We start from the raw sequence: 26,398 nt of genomic DNA, 5'->3' as shown, positions 1-26,398 counted from the left end.
TTTCTTATACATCAGTATGGCTGCAGCTATTGTCCTCCTAATAATGACCATGGCAATAATCACTTTGCCACATGCAAGAATAAAATGCACTACAAAATAATATTTCCAAACAAAATGTACAAGTTAACTCATGCCATAATCACAGAAGCATCAACAAATCAACCTTAATGTATGTCTTCTGTTTGCCTTTGTCTGAACTAGTGTTCTCCCACTACCACCCTTGGAGCATGGCTGTTGAAAAATTACTGTCTTTCACTGCGGAAAATACAGATAGCAATTCAGAATGATCTCCCACAGTTTGTGCAGAAAGCCTAATTTTGGACTACATCATCATGGCATGGTGCCAGAAGTGTGGGTTAGCTGACATTCAACAGCAAGAGTAATGTGGCTGTGATGGGAGGATAAATGAGGGCAAATGGGAGGACAGGAGATTCAGTTCCACAGAGACATTGCCATTCTTCTGTGATGATGCCATGGCAATTTTAATAATATAATGTAGAAAAGATAACTGGAGTGCTGTGAAAATCTTCAAGCCAGTTTCAGCACTGGAATCAGAAATCATAGTGGCAGCAGTCTGATTGTATGGTAGCAAGATCCTTTAGATTAGAGAAATCGGAACTTCCATGGCAGTATCCAGAATTTGACTTCTGCATGTCTTACAATGGAAACTGAAACATCAACCATTGGTTGCATCATGGTTGCATCTACACGTGTTGTCCTCCATCTCTTGTTCTTTTACCACTGTCTGGACCAGCTAAAATTCTTGGTATCTCAAATGGAAAAGGTGCACAGTAGAGTTGTTGTAAGGGTAATTGCAAGTCAAAGTAAGATGTAGATGCTGATACCATGTGCAGCTTATAAATCAGAAGAGATTCTGAGATGAAATGGAAGTAAGATGTAAGGAGGTGGTCTAGGTACAGAGATGCTGTTACTTTTACAAGTCACAGCCTCACTGATGGCTAATCTAAATAGTATGAGCACTGTCTCCTCCATCAGGGAAAGATTTGTAACTATGCCTGGTCCCCACCTCCAGTGATGCACCATCTTCTCCTGTCACAGGACAATCACAGACCTTTAGTGATTATGGTGTAATGTTTTTGCACGATGTATCAACCATGGTTGAATAGCTGTTAGTGTATCCAAGCTGTGAAATATGTATGTGGGTTTTGCAGCAATGCTAAATGGGTGAAGCTGAGGTGAAGCTAGAACACGAGGGATGAATTGTGATTGTTGAAGGTGAGTGAAAGAAGTCTGGTACATTTAGAAGAATTTGGACCTACTGTTGCAATTGGTGGGTTGTGATCATTGAAGATGCTTTCACTGATTTTAGATTAGATTCCTTACAGTATGGGAACAGGCCCTTCGGCCCAACAAGTCCACACCGACCCTCCGAAGAGGAACCCACCCAGACCCATTTCCCTCCGACTAATGCACCTAAAACTATGGACAATTTAGCATGGCCAATTCACCTGACCTGCACGTTTTTAGACTGTGCGAGGAAACCGGAGCACCCTGAGGAAACCCATGCAGGCACGGGGAGAATGTGCAAACTACACAAAGACAGTCGCCCGAGGCAGGAATGAAATCCAGGTCCCTGGCGCTGTGAGGCTTAGGTACTAACGTGAACTAATGAAAGCACTGCATCCAGGTTTCTCAGCACTTAATATGTAGCATGGTTTTGGAAATGTTTGTCTTGAGAGCCTCCTGATAATCTATGGATACAATATGTCCTTCCTTTCCACCTCTGCTAACAAGGCAACCAGTGAAGTCTCGAGAAACTTGTTCATCCTTCCTTTTGCTCAATCTTCCACAAACAGTTCCAGCACCTGCTTCAACCATAAGATAAAGGAGCAGAATTAGACCACTTGGAACATTGAGTCTATTCCACCATTTGATTATTGTTAATACATTTCTTAAATTCGTTCTTGTGCCTTCTTCCTGTAACCTTTCATCCCCTTACTAAACAGGAACCTATCTATCTCTGTCTTAAATACACTCGATGACTTGGCCTTCACAGCCTTCTGTGGCAATGAGTTCCACGGATAAACCATCTTCAGGCTGAACTCCTATCTTTGTTCCAAAGCATCATCACCTCCACTCTGAGACCATGCCCTTGGGTCCTCGTCTCTCCTAGTGGAAACATTTCCACCTCCACTCTATCCAGACCACTCAAAATTCTGTAAGTTTCATTGAGACCCCTCCTTTATCCTTCTAAACTTCATTGGATACAGACCTAGACTCCTCAATCATTCCTCATATGGCAAGCACTTCATCCCCAGATTCATTCTTATAAATCTCCTCTGGACACCCTCCAAAGCCAGCACATCTTTCCTTAGATAAGGGGCCCGAAACACCTCTCAATATCCCAAATGCCTCATGACCAAACCATATACAGCCTCAGGAGTACATCTTTGCTTGTATTCTAGTCCTCTCAAAAGGAATGCGAGCATTGCATTTGCTTTCCTAACTGCCAGCTGAACCTGCATGTTAACTTTGAGAGTCCTGAACGAGAACTCCTAAGCCTCTTTGTGCTTGAGATTTCTGGAATCTTTTCTCAGTGTAAAATATATTCTGTGCCTCCATTCTTCCTAACAAGATGCATAACCAAAATTCACTTAACCTTCCAGATTAATTTTGAGTTGGGTTGGTCTTGCTCAACAGGGGTCCCATGTTTGAGCATAGAGTTCTCAACAGCATATTGACGGTATCTAACAATTATACAGATTATTGGGCAGTGCCACGTTGTTGCGCTTCCTATGTTGGTTAATTGTGCATCACAATTCCTTTGCAGGGAAATTATATTTTCTTTCTTGAACTGATGATTGAAATGTTGTTATTTTGTTATAATACGTGCAAATTATGATGTGTCATTGTCTACTTCAGTCAAGATAATTAATTAAGAAGCAACTCATCTGTGATCATCCATTTTAAATGCCCAATCTCTATAAATTAGCAGAAAGCTAAATATTTTGTGAATATTCTAAGAAATTAGGGATTCTGGAGTGTGGTAATAAAGAATTGATATATCATACATTAGCTATATTAAGGGAGGTATGATAAGGAAAAGCTGCAGGATGAGTGCAATCAGGAAGATTCCCTTAATCTTGGGAGGTTGGAGTGACTTCTGGAACCAATCTTGGGAGGTTGGAGTGACTTCTGGAACCAATTAAATACTGGCAGCCATTACATAGTTAGGTTCAACCAGAGAGTACAAGGAGACAGTGAAGATAGTGAATCAAAGATCGTAATCTAAAACTGGAAGCATGCAGGATAGTAACTCTTAAGTGTGTAATGCCTTTGACATAGGTAATCATTTCCAAAGTACATCACAGAGGCATAATCAAGGAGAGGGAGACTTGCCTGGACAGATAAGTTAGCAAACAGGCTGATGGCACAGTAATAGTATTTTTTAAAATATGAGATGAATTTAGAACCAGATTATACATTTCATAAAATGAAAGTGGTGTACATCAGATAATAAAATTCCATTGACTAATGAAGAGATCAAATCTAAACAAGCTTAAAAGGACAGTTCGAGCTTATTTTTAAATAATTACATTTTCATTCTTATTGTTAACTCTAAGTACATATGACACTGGGTTCTGATGACATACATCCTAGGTCTTCAAAAGAAATCATGTGGGGCTTTAATGCAAAATAAGGAATGTCTGTTTGACTATTGGAGAGCGATCATCAGTCTAAATTTTAAGTTTCTTGTAAATAAAACTTTCATTCTAAGTTGTTGGCAGCAACTGAGACAAAGACTTTTAAGGGAAAGCTTTTTCAGTATCTGAAACCAAATATTGTGGGTAAAGTACTGAACCATGGAATTAGTTTTTAAATCCTCTCAGCAAGACTGGGCAAATAACAGTAGAGTAATGTGTCTCAATCTGTGCTGTAAACTCCTGCAGTTCCATGGTTTTATAAAGCATATGAGTTAATTTTCATTTAGACCATGATCTGAACCATTTAACATGTGTTAGTATATAGTACAGGCTGCATCCTGACCTGTATTTATTTTGGAAAATAGCATTCATGCTGAAACTTTTACTTTCCACTGGAAATTAAGTCAGTTGATAATTCTTTAAAATGTTTCTCATGAGGTTTTCTTTTTGCAATTCAGTTGGAGGTAGAATTCAAAAGTGAGACAAAGAACTGGGGAGCATGGGTATCTTGAAATAAGCCAGTGTTTATTGTTTTTTCTGCCTCTTTACAGTTGTTTTGCTTTTATTTATATAAGAACAAAGCAGCATTTTTAATGTATGGTTTGCTAACACACTGTGCTGAATTTATTTTGTAAGATGACTGGTATGAAGGGCTGTATCCTCTGGTAGTTACTTTAAAGGACTGTGTCAAGGAAGTGATTGACAGAGCAAAGAAGGCCATGGTATTTGTTCTTCTTCAAGATTGTGGTTCCAATATATCTCAGGCCCTGGCATTGCATCAGAGGAGAGATGTTGTCTTCAGCCAAGCAGTAAGTGAATATTTCATCACTTCATAATGCAATACAAAGGGAATAGATTAGATGGTATCAACCAATTTAATTATCTGTTTCACATCATACAACAGGAACTCAAGCTCATAATAATCAAACATTTACTACTTACATGATCATAAGTTTCTGGATGTGACTTTCTAAAATCACCATTAACCGTGAGCATTCACATTAATTTGCTTCCTTCCAATCGTTTACCTTTCCCTCAAAGGCATTGATTTGTGCTTCAGTGTATTTCCACACTCTCAGCTTTCATCTGATATCTAATTCAAAAATCGTGAATATGTAAACCAAAGCAGAGAATACCTGATTAATAAGCAATATCACAGCGAGTTTGACTTTGTACTTCTCCTCTGCACAGATGTGAACCTATTCTGATAGGAACTACTGATAACAATTAGTTAGTACCCTGTCATACTAGTTCATCCTCTGAGCCCTGCAAACAATTGCAACCGTGGCTGAGATAGAAGAATTTCACTCAGACCTAGGATGATGCTAGTTTATATATACTATAATATGCATTTTCTTGTTGAGCCGTCAGGTAATGTATTTCAGTGTTGATTTGGAATGTATGAAAGGTTCTACTGCTAGGGTTTGAGTTCACCTTTGCTAGGATATTGAGTGAATGCTCCACATTAGATAAGTAGGAGAGCATTTTGAATTCAAAAAAACATTGGAGCACTTCAATAATCGATTGTCATTAATGGGATTACAGATCACACAAGGGGTAAATTTACCATCCACTGATGCCATTGCAGATCTCCTTCAGAAAGATTTCTAAATTCCTTTGCTCTGTTGTTCTGAAAATGTATAAGATTACATTTACTAATTTCTAGTAAAATTTCTAGATAAGAATCTCTTTAAACATATAATCATGATGTACAGTGAGATTTACCTTTTGTTTTATATACAAATATGTAATTTCCTTCCTTGCTTTTAATTGTAAGGAGATCTCAGCACATTATTGCAGTAAGATTTTGTTTGGGTAAAGAAAACTGAAGCACTGAATAAACAAATTTTAAAACTATACATATTAGTAAAAGACAGGGCAATAGAAAGAGTAACAGTATAATAAAGACAATAAAAACATGAGAAAAATTGTATCAGTATGTTAATTTGCCATTATGAATCTCTATATATACCAAAGCTCCCAGGCTTAGGCCAATACATGGCAAGTAACATTCACAGAACACGAGTGCCAGGCAATGGCCATCTGCAACAAAGGAGTATCAACCATATCCCCTTGACATTCATTACAATTGCTCAGCCTTTGACTATTGACACCCTGGAATTTACCATTCATCTTCAAACTCAACTCAACCAACCATGTAAACAAACTGTGGCTACATAGGCAGGTTGAATACTCTGACCTTTGCAGCAAATAACTAACCAGTTTCCTAAAGCCTGTCCACCATCCACAATACACAAATCGGGAGCATGATAGTGTACTCTCCACTTGTCTGGATGGTTGTAGCTCCAACAATACCCAAGTAGGTTTACACTGACATCGAAGCAGCCCAAATGATTGGTACCACGTTCATCATTTTCAACTTTCATTTCCTTCACCACTGGCAGTGGCAACAGTCTGTGCTAGTTACAAGATGCAACACTATAACTCACCAAGGACCTTCCAAACCCACAACTTCTAACTCCTACAAGAACAAAGGAGCATCATCATTTGCATGTTCCCTTGCAAGTTATACACCATTCGACTTTGAAGCTATATCACTGTTTCTTCACTGTCATTGGTTCAAAATCTTGGAATTTCCTTTCTGACATAAGTGCAGTTTTCTGTCATTCCCAAACACTGCAGCTGTTCAAGAAGGCAGCTTGCACAGTGGTGATTGTAAAGTGGTCGGCCAGGTGGACCTTGCTTAGAATATACGTTCCCTGATTGGACCAGATTAACAGCCCCAATCAGGGACCCCTGGATGACAGATAAAACAGGAGTGTCAGAGGTTCTGTTCACTCTGAGAGCTAGCTCTGAGGGAGCTGCGATTGGTGTCAAGGACTCTCTACATGTATAAATAAAGAGTGACTTGGGGACAGGATACTGGTCTCTGTGGAGTTATCTTAGTGGTGATGAGAGAAAAGCACACTCCGAAAGAAATTTACTCACAATGCTCCTCTTTGAGTTGGGAGAAGCATTTCTGGCATCATGATGTGATTTAGAAAGCTTGCTCATTCAATCCTGTCATTGAAGACTGGGCCCAGTGTTATGGACCAGACTAGACCTCCCCACAATATTTTAAGAAAGTAGCCTATCCCTAAACTTATTCTTATTTTAAAGGTAGATATGAAGTGCCATGTTCCCAATGTGATATGACTGGTCAAACCACTCGCTGTTAAGCAAAATGCAATTTATTTAAACACTAGTTAAAATACAAACAAACGAAAGAGGAATTTAAAACAACTTAACCTTTGGAAAACTTAACCGAATAATAAGTACAATACATTACTAATTAACGGTTCCAATATAGTAACATCCCATAAACACATTCCTTGTCAAAAAGGCAAATTCAGACACATATTCTTACATGCAGTTCTCCAATCTAGAAGGAAGGGACATCAAGAGAAGATTCACGGAGTGTAGAAGCAAAGAGAAGTTCACTAAAGCTTCTCTTTTGAAACCCTAAATAGCTTCTGATGGTACTGAAAAAACCAAAACACAGAAATCTGAATCCTTGAGAGCTGGCCATATCCTTTCAGGCTGCTTCTATTGTTCTAACGCTAAAAAGAATTGAAAGGCTGAAAAAGTTGCTCACTTAAGTCAAATTCAAATTGCTGGTTTGACACCTGTGCCTTACAATCTCTCTCCAAACAAAAACCAGGACAAAGTAACCATTTAAAGCGACTACATCATCACACCAGTATGTGGAAAGAATGTGTTATTTTTTCCAGGCAAATGACATTGGGGCAGATGAAAAGGAACAACTAATTCTCTTGACAGCTTATGGATCCATAAATATTTTTGGTTATTTGGAGCCTAACTTTCCCTGAAGCACCAGATACTAAAATCTTTTAAGAGTTGATGGATTTAGTTAAGGAATATGACAACTCCAAACCACCTCAAATTCTGAGACAATATCGGTTTTACTCAGCAATTCGAGTACCAGGGGAATCCATATCAGGATTTTTGATTAGGTTAAGATGACTGGCAGAGGCGTGTTACTTTGGTTTAACCCTTAATTAGATGCAGTTATGTGAGATTAATGATGAAACCGTGCAAAAGCAACTTCTAGCTGAAGCCCAAGTGGACTTCAAACTGGCACTACAACTGGCTTTATCATTGGAAATGCAACAAGTGATGCATAAGAGTGGCAGGGTACTGCGATTGAAGAGGACATCCTCACCAATTCGACTGCGCTTGGGGAACACCACTTGAGTGAAGGTAATTGCATAGCCTCATTCAGGACATAGCCTGAACAGAGGGACTCCCACAGCAAAAAACCAAACCTCGGCCAAACGGTTAAAACTTTCTTTTGGATCCGTGACAGCAAGCCATTGTATTGCTGCCAGTATACAGACAGCAAAAGATTCCCATTAGACATAAATTGATTAAGAGAGGGCACTGGAGGCTAAGGGATGACCTTATAGCGTTTTATAAAATCTTGAGAGACATGAATAGGGTAAATAGACAAGGGCTCCTCCCTGAGGTGAGGGAGGCAAGAGCTAGAGGGCATAGGTTTAGGGTGAGAGGGGACAGGTTTAAAAGGGACCGAAGGACAACTTTTCCATGCAGAGGGTGCATGTATGGAATGAGCTGCCAGAGGAAGTGGTGCAGGCTGGTACAATTACAACACTTAAGAGAGGCATCTGGATGGGTATACGAACTGGAAGAGTTTAGAGAGATATAGACCAAGTGCTGTCAAATGGGACTTAATTAGTTTAGGATATCTGGTTGGCATGGACAAGTTGAACCAAATGGTCTGTTTCCACGCTGTACATCTCTATGACTCTATGACTCTAAATCATAGACCAGTATTCAGGAGAGTGTACACCCCGGAAAGGACATCAATATCTTTATGGACATAAATTTGTAATAATAATGGACCACAGAACTCTGCTAGGTCTACTTAAAGAGGACAAAGCAGTGTCATCCATCACTTCAGGCCGAATTTGAGCAGTGGTTTCTAATTATAAGTGTGTATAATTATAAATTGGAAACCGTCGGGAGGCCAAGTTGCAAATGGTAAGGTTCTGGGCAGTGTTGCTGAACAAAGAGACCTGGGACTTCCTTGAAAGTGGAGACCCAGGTACTCAAGATAGTGAAGAAAGCATTTAATATGCTTGCCTTTATTGGTCAGTGCATTGAACGTAAGAGTTGGGAGTTCATGAGACGGCTGTAAAGGACATTGGTTAGGACACTTCTGGAATACTGCATTCAATTCTGGCCCCCCTGCTATAGGAAGGATGTTGTGAAACTTGGAAGGGTTCAAAAAAGATTTACAAGGATGTTGCCAGGGTTGGAGGGTTTGAGCTATAGGGAGAGGCTGAATATGCTGAGGCTATTTCACCCTGGAGACTGAGGGGTGACCTTATAGAAATTTATAAAAGCATGAGGGGCATGGATAGGATGAATAATCATCGTCTCTTCTCCAGGGTAGGGGAGTCCAAAACGAGAGGGCCTAGGTCTAAGGTGAGAGGTGAACGATTTAAAAAGGACCAAAGGGGCAACAGTTTCATGCAGAGGGTGGTGGTGTGTGTATGAAATGAGCCAGAGGAAGTGGTGGAGTGTGGTACAATTACAACACTAAAGAGACATCTGGATGAATATATGAATAGGAAGGGTTCAAATTGATATGTGCCAAATACTGCCAAGTGGGTCTAGATTAATTTGGGATATCTGGTCGGCATGCATGAGTTGGACCAAAGGGTCTGTTTTCCATGCAGTACAGCTCAATGACTCTAAGCACATGTGGTTTATGAAAGCTGCAAACTCTCAAACACTGCACGAGGAAATCATGCCCAGTTCCTTGACTGCCTTTCTGACTGTTCCAGAACCTGTGAAGCTTTGAAGATACCTCCCAATCTGAGATGGACACGGCAGATGTCACCACCTCAACACTTGGAAAAAGAGAATGAATTTCTTCTGAGACACTGGGCTCAAAAGACTAGCTACTGTGCATTCCATGCTGCCCATATCAGAGGCAGTTTTGGAGGAACCTGAGCTGGTGCGAAAACACCCAGAATGAGCTATAAAAAAGAACTGGCTTATCTCCTTGGACTCAGAAAGGGAGGATGTAATGATTGTAACAAAGTCAGCCAGGTGGACCTTATAGAATAAGAATTCGCTGTTTGGTGCTGTTAACCTAGTCCAATCAGGGACCCCTGATAAAAACAGGAGTGTCAGACACTAGCTGTTTCTGAGGGAGCTGGATCAATGCCATGGACTCTCCACATCTAAACAAAGCATGATTTGGTGATGAGATACTGCCCTCTGTGGAATTATTTCAGCCACCACCTTCTCAAGGGCAATTAAGGATGGACAATAAATGTTGCCCTGGCCTATAATCCCCACATCCTCTGATTGGATAAAACAGCCAGCTTGGTAAATGACTAAATACATCCTCGCTCTTTTGGCTCAGTTCATTCTGTAATCTACATTGTGGTATGGAGCCATCTAGATCAGGAAATCCTCAGTCTTATAATGCAAAGAAGAAAAGTCTTTATTACATTTTATTAAAAGACTTAAAATGCTGCCTTTGCAAAAGTGAACTATAGAGAGTAGCCATTCTTTGTTTGGCAGAATTCTGCAAATATAAATGTGTTAACTGACCTGTTAATCTGTTTTAGATTAATTTTGTTGAAAAGCATGCCTAAATAATAGGAGAAATCATTGCTTTTTTGAAATAACAACTTAGAATCAAGCAGTCATAGCCCAGTTTTTGTGTCTCATCTGAAGTATAACAATGCTGACAATTAAGTTGAATTTATTTTTATATTAGATTAGTGTAGAAGCCAGAATTTGTAGAATTCAATAGCTTTAGTTTAGTTCTTAGCACCCACTCATTTTGCGCTTACTTAGAGGCTGCCAGCCACTGTGGATTCACACCTTGAGAGATTTGTAATTGTGGAGGATGAAGTAGCTGTGAACCATTGAGATGCTGCATGCATAATGAAGTTGGTAATCCATGAACATTAATAAGGTTTGTCTGCATTGGCTGAGCTAAAATGAGGAAGAATAGCAAAGGAAGGATAGTGGCGCTTAACTTTGCTCAGCAGAGAAGGTTGTTGACCTTTTCCTGCACTGCTGTGCATTCCATCTGACTCTGGAGACAGGACTGATCTGGGTTACTTTGTGTTCAGGCCAACTATATTTGATGTCTTGCCCTCTGGTTATCCTCCAAGTAGATGATAGCCCTTCTCTCAACCAGCAGGATCTCCAGGTTTCCATTTGGAAAGTAGGGTTCCAGCATCCTGTACTGAGTCATTTTTGTTTCCTAAGAAGAGAGTATGCAAAGGAGTTTCTGGCTTGTAGCATCTGAAGTGCTGTGCATTTGGTCTTTAAACATAACACCAATGACTTTTAGCTGGAAGGTGAAGACAGTGGTGTATATTTCATCTCTCGCACTACTATAGCATGAGAAGGAAGCCAAATTGATCATATGCATAATTATTCATTGGGGAGTGGAAGACAACATAAGAAAAGTCACTGTGAGTCATGATGAAATCAACTCAAAATATAAGTTTGGATCATAACAGAATTCAGTACTCTTTTAGTATTGCAATTGTATTTCTTCTTAGGTATGTGTTCAAATTCTGGAATGGTACTTAAACTTATAAACTTACTACTCAATGGTGAAAGTACTAAGTTATCCAATAACTGTTTTCCCTGTATGTTCATACACCCATAATGAGTACTTGTAGGACAATACAGTTAGAGGTCTGATAATAGCACTGAATGAGCATACATACAGATGTGTCGGTATCACACTGATATATTTCAGTGCTCTAATATTAGGCAGTTCAGCATTTTTCATTTGAGAAATTCTTATCAGAACTCTTCAACACTTGTACTCCAAGCCATCCTAAAAGAAAATTCAGACACATTTCAAACAAAGCTGTCAAGTTTCAGTCCCAGAGAAGGTAAAAATCCCAGCTACAATTTCCCAATATGTAAAATTGGATTAAAATACTACTGGTTCTTGCTTGATCATTTAATTAACTGTTAAACACTTTAACTTGTGATTATTCCAAACTGTTTTGATTGACTTGCCCTTTGTCACCTAAGCGGACAAAATCCTGTAGACTAAATTCAACTTGCAGAAAACCAAATACTCCTTTACAATTAAAAATTGAAAACATAATTATGTTGTTGTCAATATTTTACATAAGGCATTTTACTGCAGTTCCATTTACTGTTGAAATAATATATCAAATAAAGAACAGTAATCAATCAATGCTTCGTTCGTCCAAAATTTACCTTGACATGGGAACATAGGTAGCCCATTCAGCCCATCAAACTTGCTTCCATATTTAACATGATCATGGCTGATCGAACATTTCAATGTCTTTTACCCATAAATTCCCATAACCTGTCGTGCCATTGGTTATCAGAAATTTCAATAACTAAGAGTAAAATTTTCTGTCTGATTAAGTACATTGCATTTGTTTACTACATCAACCCATTGGACAATTTTCTTCATACCTACTTGATAAGTTAAGTCCATGTTTTTACCTCAGTGTTTTCACTTTAATTCTTTATTGGTCTTAAGACAAATTTGAATGTCTTTCCATTAATATTCCACCATATATAATTGTACCATTTCTTAGCCCGGCAAATAAAATTCTCCAAGATACAACAACAAGATAACTTTCATCTATCTCAAATAAAAGCAAAATACTATGGATGCTGAACTGAACAAGTAATTCGTTTGAAACATTAATTCTATTTCTCTCTCCATAAGTTCTGCACACCTGCTGAGTTTCTCTAATATTTGTTTGTCTTTAATTCACATCACCTAACTTCTCTAAAAATAAAATTTACCAGATACGGAAAACATTTACCAGAAACAAGTCACAAACATCCATAACTATGTCTTTTTGAATGCCCTGAATTCTTTGCTTTTTGACACTTTAGGCAGCATGTTGGCTCAGTGGTTAGCACTGCAGCCTCACAGCGCCAGGGACCCCGGTTCGATTCTTGCCTCGGGCGACTGTGTGGAGTTTGCACATCCTCCCTGTGTCTACGTGGGTTTCCTCCCACAATCCAAAGATGTGCAGGTCAGGTGAATTGGCCATGCTAAATCACCTATATTGTTTGATGCATTAATAAATATAGGGTAGGGGAATGGGTCTGGGTGGGTTTCTCTTCAGAGGGTCTGTGTGACTTGTTGAGCCAAAGGGTGTGTTTCCATACTGTAGGGAATCTAATCTAATTTAGTTTATGATGTTTGCCCAGCTTGCAAATTCTGCATATTTGGAAGCCTTGTGATATGGTTTATGTGTATGTATTGACCAGTGCAGCAGAAGGCAATAGCAACTACTGCAGTACTCTGCCAAAAATAACCAATGCAGAAATTCATGATTGTTAATTCCCTTTTAGGAGCTCCCCCAAGAAGGTGACAATTGCCAGGAGCTAATGCCCAGTCAAAGTTCGTATTTATTTACAAATTAGCCAATAGGATTCTGACGGTTTATCGTTCCTGTTACCAAATATAACTTATGTAAGCACTAGCAGACTCACTTCCCGAATTGATTTATATTATTATATACTCATAGAGTCATAGAGATGTACAACATGGAAACAGACCCTTCGGTCCAACCCGTCCATGCCGACCAGATATCCCAACCCAATCTAGTCCCACCTGCCAGCACCCGGCCATATCCCTCCAAACCCTTCCTATTCATATACCCATTCAAATGCCTCTTAAATGTTGCAATTGAACCTGCCTCCACCACATCCTCTGGCAGCTCATTCCATACACGTACCACCCTCTGCGTGAAAAAGTTGCCCCTTAGGTCTCTTTTATATCTTTCCCCTCTCACCCTAAACCTATGCCCTCTAGTTCTGCACTCCCCAACCCCAGGGAAAAGACTTTGCCTATTTATCCTATCCATGCCTTTCATAATTTGGTAAACCTCTATAAGGTCACCCCTCAGCCTCCAACGCTCCAGGGAAAACAGCCCCAGCCTGTTCAGCCTCTCCCTGTAGCCTAGATCCTCCAACCCTGGCAACATCCTTGTAAATCTCCTCTGAACCCTTTCAAGTTTCACAACATCTTTCCGATAGGAAGGAGGCCAGAATTGCACGCAATATTCCAACAGTGGCCTAACCAATGTCCTGTACAGCCGTAACATGACCTCCCAACTCTTGTACTCAATACTCTGACCCATAAAGGAAAGCATACCAAACGTCTTCTTCACTATCCTATCTACCTGTGACTGCACTTTCAAGGAGCTATGAACCTGCACTCCAAGGTCTCTTTGTTCAGCAACACTCCATAGGACCTTACCATTAAGTGTATAAGTCCTGCTAAGATTTGCTTTCCCAAAATGCAGCATCTCGCATTTATCTGAATTAAACTCCATCTCCCACTTCTCAGCCCATTGGCCCATCTGGTCCAGATCCTGTTCAAATCTGAGGTAACCCTCTTCGCTGTCCACCATTTAAGAAAAGTAAATGGAAGGTGGAACGTGATAGTAACCAGATGGAATAAGGGAAGAAAGTAAACATAATGAGCAGATATGCTTTGAGGCAAAGTAGCAGGAATCCACTTAAAGTTATTTGGCTGAATATAACTCTGTGAGCAACATCATGAGAGATCATTCAGGGTTGTAAATTTATTTCAAACTCTGATATTTGAATGTTATTACAATTAGTGCCAAACTGTTAATATTTCTTCATCATTTAAGACCATAAGATATATGAGAAGGATAAGATCATTCAGCCCATCGAGTCTACTCCACAATTCAATCATGGCTAATATTTCTTAACATCATTCTTCTGCCGCCTTCCTGTCACCTTTGATCCTCTTACTAATCAAAAGTCTCTCTATCTCTGTCTTAAATACAATCACTGCCTTGACCTTCACAGCCTTTTGTGGCAGTGTATTCCACAGATTCACCACCCTCTGGCTGAAGAAATTCCTCTTCATCTCCATTCCAAATGTTTATCCCTTCACTCTGAGGTTGTGCCTTCAGGTCCTAGTTTCTGCTATGAGTGGAAAAACCTTCTTCACATCCACTCTATCCAGGTCCCTCAGTATTCTGTAAGCTTCAATGAGATCTGGCCTCATCCTGCTAAACTCCATCAAGTACAAACCCAGAGTTCTCAACCACTCCTCATAAAACAAGCTCTTCATCCTGAAGACTGACGCAAATTCAGTTCCTCTACTATTTTCTTGTTCTCCATAATGGCTTCTTCAGCCTCACTTTCTAGTGATCTAACATCCATTGGTGCCTTTCTTTTTCCTTTTATATATTTAAAAAACTCACACTCTTCTTTTATATCACTAGCTAGCTTATCTTCCTATTTCATCTTCTCCCCTGATTGCTTTTTTTAGTTGTTGCCTGTTAGATTTTAAAGGCTTATCATACTTCTGGCTTCTCCCTAATCTTTACTTGCCTCCTTTTAGTAGTATTTAAATTCCATACTACCAAGCAGTTACACGTGGATTAATGGCTGGTTATTTTTTCACACTCTCCCACATCAATTAGCTCCTGAGCAGTGTTGACAGCATCTTGGGAGATTTAGTCATTACTTTTTAAAACTTTCCCACAACATGATGACTGTAATTTGAGATCATGCAGTCCTGCTGTATAACTTTTTAAAGATTGTCACTGCAAACCTGTGATTTTGGATATTAAGCAAGATTGTAAAAAAAATAAAAACAGCAACATTTTCACTATTAAAGTGTTTGACCTGAAGTTTATCTGTTTTCTCTCTCCATAGTTGCTGCTAGATCAACTCATTATTTATGGCAATTTTTATTTTTATTTCAGCTTTCCAATATTTGCCACTCCTTGCTTTTGCATCAGGTTTTATAAGGGAAGGTGATTTGCCTCTGAATAGACAATGTTCATTATAATAATGGATTTTGAATGTTTTGTTTTAGTGCCATTGTAATCTCCATATTTCAGACAATTGCTTCCCTGTTGCTTCCATAGGTTTGAAATAGAAAGTGCAATACTGTTAATTTCATTCTATCCTATAGTACTTATATCAAGTCTTGAAGAAATTGTGCCTGAAAATTATTTTGTTTATTAACTAAAACTACACACTTTATTTTCAAATTAATGCCTTATTACTTTTCATTGTTTCAGCTTGCAGGCCTCGTCTGTGGTTTTGTGATCAAACTGCACACATGTTTACATGATCAGGACTTCCTATTGCAGCTTCACACTGTGGGTTTGCTTGTACAGTTTGAAGGACTTCTCAGCACATACAGTAAGTAACCCATCTTGTTTTGTCAGCACATCCTAATTAACTTTAGCAACAGGTTAAGGTGCTTGTTGGAGGTGGTCAGTTTGCCTCACTGATGACTAGAACACAGCTTTCAAGAGCACTAAACATAACAGTGAAATGAATTGGGCTAATGAGACACAGTGCATATAATAATTCGGGTCTGAACAATGTTGAAAATCACACTACACCAGGTTATAGTCCAACAGCTTTAATTGGAAGCACACTAGCTTTCGGAGTGCTGCTCCTTCATCAGGTGGTTGTGGAGGACACAATTGTAAGGTACAGAATTTATAGCAAACATTTACAGTGTGATGTAACTGAAATTATACATTGAAAAATACCTTGATTGTCTGTTGAGTCTTTCAACTGTTCGAATACCATGATAGTTTCACTTCTTTCATGTGTAAATGACAAAACTTCTTTTTAAAAGTTGCATTCTCAGGTTAACTGTAACAATTGGTATTAGCTAGACAATATGTTGAAGGTGTTAGCCCCCTGTGTTTTCTGTCTATGCCATGGTGTTTAGATTGATTCTAATCTAAAAAGTGAGAAAACAGAGTTTTACTTGAATTACTTCTGTGCCTTACAATTGTGTCCTCCACAACCATCTGATGAAGGAGTGGCACTCCAAAAGCTAGTGTGCTTCCAATTAAACCTGTTGGACTATAACCTGGTGTTGTGTGATTTTTAACTTTTTACACCCCAGTCCAACACCGGCATTTCCAAATCAGGGCTGAACAATGAAAGATAATATTGCCTCAAGCACGTGAGCCCTGGGATTGAAAATAATTATAGCGCATGTATGTATACATGATTTGTATTTATGTAGGTTATACAATTTTACTGTAACTGCTTTAGTGTTAATGTTTACTTATAGAGTTTGAATCTTCCGTTACTAGGACCACTGATTCATTACTGTAATTAACCCTTTAAACTATGCAAACAAAGTCAGTGTGAACTTTGTTTAAGCCGTATAGAAAATTCACTGGTATTTTCTACGATAATGAATGGATTAACAGTATTATCTGTAAATGTGTTTAAAAAATCAGTCAAACCCTAGAAAATGACTGTATGGAATTTTGTTCCATGATTTTGGGGAGTTACTAACCGACTTTTAACAAGTTAATGCATCTGCTGAAATAACAGGGAACTTTTAGGTGAATTATTATCCTGCAGCAAAAAGTCGGATTTTCAATTCAAGCATTCTCATTTGTAGTGCCTGCCAAGGTTCATACAATGGGATTCTTTAAAGCATTTCCGGCTGGGGTTTTAATGTACTATCTGAAAAGATTTTTAATGCATATTTTTGCAAATTTAGATAATAAGATTTCTGAATGTGGTAACAAATCCAGCTTTGGAACCCTACATAATCTATTAGTATAAATAATAGATGTTGCTAACAGTTTATACAGTAGATACTGGACAGTACTGGACACAGTAGATATTGGAAAGATGTTTCCATTGGTAGGAGAGTCTAGGACCTGAGGGCATAGCTTTAGAGTAAAGAGAAAACCTTTTAGAACAGAGGTACAGAGAAACTTCTTCAGCCAGAGAGTGATGAATCTATGGAATTAATTTCCACAGAAAGCTGTGGAGGCCAGGTCATTGAGTATATTTAAGACTGAAATAGATAGTCTGTTGAGTACTAAGTGGATCAAGGGTTACAGGGAGAATGGAGTTGAGAAACTTATCAGCCATGGTTGAATGGCGGAGCAGACTCGATGGACTGAATAGCCTAATTTCTGCTCCTATGTCTTATGGTCTTACCTCTTATATATTTGCCTCTTTCTGAGTATATTCTACTTTGGATGTTCTTCGAGTATTGCCATAGATTTTTCCCTTGTATCATTTTATCAGAACGTATGTGGATATTGATGAGAGAAGTCACTCAACAAAATGAGAGGAAATATTTTAGAATGAAGAACTTGGAAACAATGTGTTGTACCAATTAATTCTGTGTGACTTCTCAAATAGCATATTTTCAAACTCATCACCTAGAGAGGAACTGTGGGATGGTTACACTGGACTGAAAGTTACTGATAGGGATACTGGGTGTTATTTATTTAATGTTGTCACAAACACATTGAGGAGAAAGATTACAAGAAATTTCTTTTCATGGAGGATTCTTAAAGACTACGTACTTTGATTGAGAGAATAGTTAATGCATGGTTAAAACCACGGCATGTTCTACAAAAGACTTAAGTAGATATTTGAACAGTAGAAGGTATACAGATATGAAGAGGAAGTGGGATTAGTTTTAGATTGCCCTTAGAGAGAGAGTGAAAAAAAATTCCTGAAGAAGGGCTTATGCCCGAAACATCGATTCTCCTGTTCCTTGGATGCTGCCTGACCTGCGCTTTTCCAGCAATACATTTTCAGCTTAGAGAAAGAGTGTCAAATTGCCTCCTTCTGTAGTATGACTTTCTTTGGCATTTTAAATGCACATGGCACAACAAGATCAAAAACTAAGTTTAAAATTGCTTTTAAAGGATTATTTTTAAATGATTGCAAGTATAGATATTAATAAGTTTGATCTAAAGATATAGTTTGTAACTTATTAGTTATGAACAAAATAGTGATTCAAACTTGATTGCTTTTTTAATTAGGATTGCCAACCTTCCTGTTTTCAAGAATAGGACTACCATACTTAGCTTTAGTTCCAAGCAACTTCCTTTGATCGGGTTTCACTTTAAATATAACAAAAACAACAAAGAAATTGTGAGATCATGGACCTGAATTTCTCCAACATTGCCAATAAGCAAGAAATCCTGTTTGCATTATAAATATTGCTTCTGATGTAGTTATTATACCGGAACAGGATCTGCTCAAACAAAACTGAAGGTCCATGACACTCGTTTCTAGAATTTTATTTTGCCAAGTGTGTAACAGTGAAATTTTGAATTCTTCAAATGTCCTGTGTTTCTAACCTTAAAGGTGGTACAGTACATATACAAAAATATAAATCTCTTCTGTAATCTTTATTTTATGCATTTCACAATTTCCTTTTTTTCTCTCATCTTTGAAATTAAAAAGATAAGTTTAATTTCCATGATTATTGGCAAAATTATATGATTACAAATTGGGTTTCAAACGATTAATGAATTTTCCAGTTGTTTATGATGTTGTTACTACATATCAAGGCCGGAAGAGGTCACCAAAGGTCTTCTACTTAAGACATATAAAGCTTTTTCTGCAATGTTTATCTTTTCTTATGCTTCTAATCATCTGTCTCAATTTCTGTGCTTTATTATTCTTTCTTTCTAATGATTTTGGTCTGTCAGATACATGGAGCCATTTGTTTAGGGGGAGGGCCAGTACCACTGAACCTCAAGAGGGCTCCTCACAAGAGCTCTTATATATTATGCATTTTCGACAGTTCTTCACAGACTTGTTCTCCCTCTTATTCTCAGTCTTACCCTTAACTGTTTCCTAATGTTGCTGACCATCAGCTGACAGATATACAGATAGATTGTTTTACTTTGAAAAACTTTAATCCACCAAATTAAACAAATTTTAACACTATACCAAACAGACTTCTTAATGACCTCTCATCAGTGGAAAAGAGCTCCAATTACTTCTCATAATGAAAGTTTTTTATCCTTCATATCTTCTTAGTATTTCTCTTAGAGTCATAGAGATGTACAGCATGGAAACAGACCCTTCGGTCCAACCCATCCATGCTGACCAGATATCCCAACCCAATCTAGTCCCACCTGCCAGCACCCGGCACATATCCCTCCAAAACCTTCCTATTCATATGCACATCCAAACGCCTCTTAAATGTTGCAATTGTACCAGCCTCCACCACATCATCTAGCAGCTCATTCCATGCAAGTACTACCCTCTGCGTGAAAAGGTTGCCCCTTAGGTCTCTTTTATATCTTTCCCCTCTCACCCTAAACCTATGCCCTCTAGTTCTGGACTCCCCGACCCCAGGGAAAAGACTTTGTCTATTTATCCTATCCATGCCCCTCATAGTTTTGTAAACCTCTATAAGGTCATCCCTCAGCCTCCGATGCTCCAGGGAAAACAGCCCCAGCCTGTTCAGCCTCTCCCTGTAGCTCAGATCCTCCAACCCTGGCAACATCCTTGTAAATCATTTCTGGACCCTTTCAAGTTTCACAACATCTTTCCGATAGGAAGGAGACCAGAATTGCACACAATATTCCAACAATGGCCTAACCAATGTCCTGTTCTCTTCTATTTCTATTTCATTGCTTTGACATCATTCCTAAAGTAAGGTGCCCAAAAGTGGATTCAATATTCAAAGTACCACAGAGCCAGTAATTGGCATAGATTTAGCATTAGTTCTTTGTATTTTGATGCTGTGATTATTTATGAAACGTAGAATTTTAAATGTTTTTTCCTAAAATCTTATCAGCTCATTTTTCTACTTTTTAACATTTGTATATTTGATGAATTAATCTACTCCTTTACAACTCTTTGCAAAGTTTTATTACTCAGCTACCTTTTCCATATAGATGTCGCAATCATCTGTATTAAATTCCATCTATCACATAATTATATCCTTTTGCAATCTTCTACAGTCATAGAGACGTATACCATTGAAACAGACCCTTTGTTCCGACTCATTCATGCTGACCAGGTGTACTAATTTAATCTAGTCCCATTTGCCAGCATTTGGCCCATATCCCTCCCAACCCTTCCTATTCATGTACCCATCCAGATGCCTTTGAAATGTTGTTTTGTGCCAGCCTCCACAACTTCCTCTGGCAGTTAATTCCATTCTCTACATGAAAAAGCTACCCCTTAGATCCCTTTTAAATCTTTCCCCTCTCACCCTAATCCTATGTCCTCTAGATTTGGACTCCCCTACCTTGGGAAAAGACCGTATCTGTTTATCCTATCCATGCATCTCATGATTTTATAAACCTCTGTAAGGTCACCCCTTGTCCTCTGACACTGCAGAGAAATTAGCCTCAGCTTATTCAGCTTCTCTCTTTGGTTAAACCCTTCAATTCTGGCAATATCCTTGTAAGTCTTTTCTGAATCCAATTCTGATCACAATTTGCCTTACTTCCAATTTGGTGTCAAATCAAATTTTGATACTATGTCTTCAATTCTTAAATGTGCATTATTGATGTATAAATAAATAAAATCAGTCGCAACACAAATCCTTCTGAAACATCATTTGGCACATTCTGAGAGTTTTCTGTTTCCACGTATTGTATCTTTCTGCCTTCTAACCATCACTTATTGATGTGTTTTTTTCTTCTTAATTTCCGATGTACTTACCTTTACAATAGATTTATATTTGATACTTCTTCAAATGTTCAGTGAAAATTCAAATAATCCACATGATGAAATTTACATTATCGGTATTCTACTTTTAGGATTTTTGCTTCCCAACTGTATGTACTTACAAATAAATAACCAATTGTTTGCTAAATCACTTGAAAGCAAAATGCAGTTGAAATACTTACATAAATTCAATGTGTTTCATCAAAAAAGAAAAATGTATAAAAATAATGGATTTGTAACATATGAGTTTCATAACTGACTTATACAGGAACTGACAGCATGCCTACTTGAAGAATCCTTAATTACCAACAAATATAGTCAATGGAGGGGAGCTGACTTTGAAATGTCCCACATATTATAGTTAATTGTAGAACAAGTAAAATGTTAACTAGGGATATCAAGCTCCAGACGCAGATTGCTACCCCTCCAATTACTATTTTCTTCTTCTTGAGTTCACTGCCCAAAGGCAGATATCTTGGAAGTTAATCAGCGAATCTTGGCAAAGTGCCCAGATGTTTTGCAATGGGTAGGGCAAGGAGATAGGGCCAACTTGTACTTCAGCCAGAATGGGGTTTGAACTTTGTGTTGCTGATAATAATCTGATCCACACATGAGGTAGCTGTCTATCTGAGCAATACCCATTCCATTATCGACCATTATTTCACTTATCAAATTTGCAGCTTTTGATAATGGCCAAGAATAACTCCCTGCTTAAGTTCCTGATCAGCTGGAATTTAGTTGCAAAATGTTGCTGCCTCTTTTGTACTATATAGGTTTTGGGAAAGTTCGGTAAACATATTGGAGATATTTGAAGCCTTAGAAGAACTGAAATAATTCCATACATTATAGCTAAATGCCTTAAAGTACCTACATTTCTTTAAAGTTCCACTAGTACCACTAATATAGCCCTCTATGAGGTGTATTAAGTAAGCCTGGTCTGGTGATTGAAGCTGAAATATTCCTAGTTTATGCTACTTAATACTTTATTTTTTAGTGCAATTTGCCAAATGGGATTGCACCTGACTGTGTTGGTTAGTAAGAAACATCTGGAATTTTGTAATAAAATTGAAGCAAACTGTTTGAAAAATTTAGCCATGATCACTGACATTTTGTCTATGTTGCTAAGAATGGTCTCCATAAGAATGTTGTTTGGCAGAATCAGCATTCATGTAAAAAAATTAGCTGATTTTTGAGTTCCAAACTTCATTGACCTTGTGTGATGGGTTGAAACAACAGGTACAGTATGGTACTTGACTTTGCTGACCCTTACTCTAATGTCAGTAACAATTCACCAGATCCTGAATGCTTTCAATAAATTTTCTCATGCGACTTCATGAGCTCCATATTAAGGACCTTAACTTGGCAATGCGTGGATGAACATTGTGAGCAAGATTTGTATTTCACCCACCAAAAATTCTTCAGTAAGACTACTTTATGAATATATGCTTTTTGACAATGACTAGTTGAGAGCAAATGTATGAATTGAGGCTGTTCAGGTCATAAATAATTGAAAATGTCACTAGTTTTTAATTTTCTTTTGGTTAAAGTTTGACTTGACATAAAGAAATTCCAAGACTTTCTGAGAACACTGTCTACCCAAGCTTCAACCTTATAGGATAAGTCTTTTTTCTTGTAAAGTAACAATCTTAACTATTAATCAAGCCATTTGCAAGTTAGTTCTGACAAAGCAATTTAAAAACTATGAGAGCTTTCACACTTTGGTGAGCATGAGTCAGTAAATGTCTCCTTTTTGTAGTGCTTCGACTCTTTCGTGATGTTAACAATATTATTGACAGGGATGGGAAAGAACTATATCCCCATTTTACTTCCTATCAGTAAATGCTGTATTTTTTGAAAAGGAGGCTGTAAGTTAATCAGCCCCTGTGTGTATGTATGTGGGTAGAGAGAGGGGAGGATCAAATGGAATTATCAGCAGTATGCTTGCTTTCATTTGAAGAAAGAGATTATTTATTTACGCATTCACCCATAAAATCTAATTTTTCATGCATACACTCTCTAAAAAAAATTACAGAATGTAATGTACTTTTACCAATTAAAAATGGAACATTCTTTCATGTGGTTTGCTTATCTTATGAAAAGAAATATATGTTGAGTCCTTGAAGAAGGGAGTTTTACTCTTGAAGGTTTAGTCTGGGTAGATTCAGATAGCCAGAGTTATGTGTCAGACTTATTGCAGGATCTCCTGGAATAGCTGGATTTTTCAGAAGGTTTTGAAATTGGTTACTTGTTACTTTCTAAACAGGAAATTAAGTTTCTAATTAATTCATTAATGGAATGAAGGTGTCACTGGCCAAGCCAGCATTTGTTGCTTGACCCTAATTGCCCAGGGCAATTAAGAGTCAATCACATTGCTGTGGGCCTGGAGTCACATGTAGGCCAGACCGGATAATGATGGAAGATTCCTTCCCTAAAGGACATTGGTGGAAACAGAGAGTTTTTTTTCCAACAATCGGTAATGGATTCACAGTCATCATTAGACTCCTCCTTCCAGATTTTCCAGAGTTCAAATTACACCATCTGCCATGGCAGGATTCGAAGTTAGGTCCCTAGAACAATACATCTGGGTAAGTAGTCTAGCTATAATGCCACTGGGCCATTGCCTCCCTGGGTGGACTTGAAAAGGAATAGATTGAGACCCTTAAAGTTGTAACCATTTCCAGATTTTAAACACAAATATGGTACCACTCTGTCCCTTGCTGCTCATCTGCCTTTGATACGAGGGTTTTTTTTATCTGAAGATAGTTCCAATTTTTCTATTCTCTATCCAGCATGATGTAAAGCTAGAAGCCTTTGCTGTATGATGAAGAAAGGATGGATAATGGTTTCCTGTTCACATCTACTTATGGTGGACTAGATTCTGTGGCTTTACTTTGAGGATTGGGAACAGTTTAGATTTCAGCAAAGAGGATAAAGGGATTGATAAAGAGGGGGATATTCGAGTACAAGAGTTATTTTACAGGAGACCTACAAACTGTAGAACCTTTTATAGGTATGTGAAGAGTAAAAATACTAATGAAGACAAATCTAGGTCCCTTACAATCAAAAACTGGAAAAGTTATAATGGGGAACAAAGATATGGCAGACCAATCAAGCACATACTTTGGTTTGTATTCGTAAATAAATATACAAATTGGGGAATATGGTTTAATGAGAATGAGGAACTGAAAGAAATCAGTATTAGCAGGAAAATGGTTTCGGGGAGATTAATGCAACTGCAATCTGATAAATTCCCAGAGATTGATAGTCTACATCCCAGAGTATTTAATGAAGTGGCCCTAGAAATAATGAATGCATCAGAAGTCATTTTTCAAAACTTTATAAACTCTGGAACAGTTCCTATGCATTAGAGGGTAGCTAAGTGTAGCCCCACTATTTATAAAAGGAGATAAAGAGAGAACAGGATATTTTAGACTAGGTTGCCTGACATCAATAGGAGGGACAACACGAGAGTCCATTATAAAAGCACTTGGAAATCAGTGACAGAATTGGACAAAGCATGGATTTACAAAGGGACTTTTTTTGAGGTTATAGCTGTAGGTTTGATAAGGGGAAACTAATGATTGACTTGGACTATCACATCAGAAAATAGCATGTAAAATTAAAGCGCATGGAATTGGGGTAGTGTACTGAGATGGATAGCAAACTGGTTCACAGACAGAAAATAAAGAGTAAGAATAAATAGGTTCTTTTCTGAGTGACAGCCAGTGACAAGTGGGCTACTGCAGAATTTAGTGCTTGGACCCAGCTATTCACAATATATATTAATGATATAGATGAGAGAACTCTATGTAATAAGTTGGTTTGGAGGGTGAACTGTGAGGAGGATACTGAGATGCTTCACTGTGATTTGGACATTTTGAATAAGTGGGTATATGTATGGCAGATGAAGTATATTGTGGATAAATGTGAGGTTATCCACTTTGGTAGCGAAAACAGGGAGGTAGATTATTATCTGAATGGCAGTAGATTGGGAAAGGCAAAGTTGCAACGAGACCTGGGTGTCTTTGGACTCCAGTCACTGAATGTGAGCATATAGCTGCAGCAGGTAATGAAGAGGGCCAATGGTACATTTATCTTCATAATATGAGAATTAGAGTACAGGAGCAAGGATGTCTTGCTGCAAATGTATACGACCTTTTTGTGACCTCAGCCGGTTTGTGGAGTTTTGGTCTCCTTATCTGACGAGGCTGTTTGGGCTGTGGAAGGAGTACAATGAAGATTTACCAGGCTGATTCCTTGGATGGCAAAAGTGACATATGTAAAGAGATTATATCAGTAAGGACTATGTTCACTGGAGTTTAGAAGAGTGAGGGGGGAGTCTCATCGAAACCTACAAAATTCTAACAGGACTAGACAGAGTAAATAAGAAGGATATTCCCAATAACCAGGAAGTCCAGAACTAGGTGTCACAGTCTAAGGATATGGGATAGACATTTAGGACTGAGATGAGGTGACATTTCTTCACCCAGAGAGTAGTGAGCCTGTGAAATTCTTTGCCACAGGAAGTGGTTGAGGACAAAACAATGTACGTTTTCAAGGAGGAGTTAGGTATGGTTCTGTGCACTAAAGGGATCAAAAGGTATAGGGAGAAAGTAGGAACAGGGAACGGAGTTGGATGATAAACCATTGTCATTTTGAATGATGGAGCACGCTCAAAGGGCTGAATGGCCTACTCCTGTACAACGTTCTATGTTTCATCATTAACTATCAAGCTCAGAGACCTATAGAGTCTTAAGTTCTATAGATACTAAGCTTTAGTAAAGTCCATAAACAACACAAGTGTAAATTATTCTATCCAAAAGGGAATTCCATTAACTTCCCCACCTCCCCCACCCCGCCTAATTATTCAATTAAACACTTTCTGGAGACCTGTGGTAATCTGTGAAGAAATGAGAAATGAGATCTTAGCAACCTTTTTAATGTTATTTTTAAAAGAAAAGGTGGTTCTGAAAGTTGCCAAACTATTATAGTTTGTGTTTCAAGCTGTTTCTGGATAGCTCATGCTTCTACAGCGTACAGCAACAGTGTGCCAATCTGCTATTAAACAAAAAAAACTTTGGAAAAAATTAGAACCGTAGAATTTATGCAGTGTAGATAGAGGCCACTCAGCCCATCAAGTCCACACTGACCCTCTGAAGAGCATCCCCTGCAGACCCACACACCTGAACTCTATCATTTATCATGGCTAATCCACCTAGCCTACACATTCT

General features: G+C 38.3%; 1 protein-coding gene across 6 annotated transcripts in view; it reads left to right on the top strand.

The window, feature by feature from the left end:
• inpp4b (inositol polyphosphate-4-phosphatase type II B) overlaps positions 1-26,398 on the top strand; it is a 940,291-nt gene that overhangs the window by 829,082 nt on the left and 84,811 nt on the right. For all 6 annotated transcript variants that reach the window (XM_072584130.1, XM_072584129.1, XM_072584133.1 and 3 more), the window contains 2 exons: positions 4,302-4,474; positions 15,764-15,887. In XM_072584130.1, the coding sequence (XP_072440231.1) occupies positions 4,302-4,474; positions 15,764-15,887 (297 nt within the window). The remainder of the gene's footprint in view (positions 1-4,301; positions 4,475-15,763; positions 15,888-26,398) is intronic.

Source organism: Chiloscyllium punctatum, chromosome 14, assembly GCF_047496795.1.
Source record: "Chiloscyllium punctatum isolate Juve2018m chromosome 14, sChiPun1.3, whole genome shotgun sequence".
Taxonomy (NCBI): Eukaryota; Metazoa; Chordata; class Chondrichthyes; order Orectolobiformes; family Hemiscylliidae; genus Chiloscyllium; species Chiloscyllium punctatum.
Note: the sequence above shows the minus strand (reverse complement) of the source record. Positions and strands in the feature narration are given on the sequence as shown.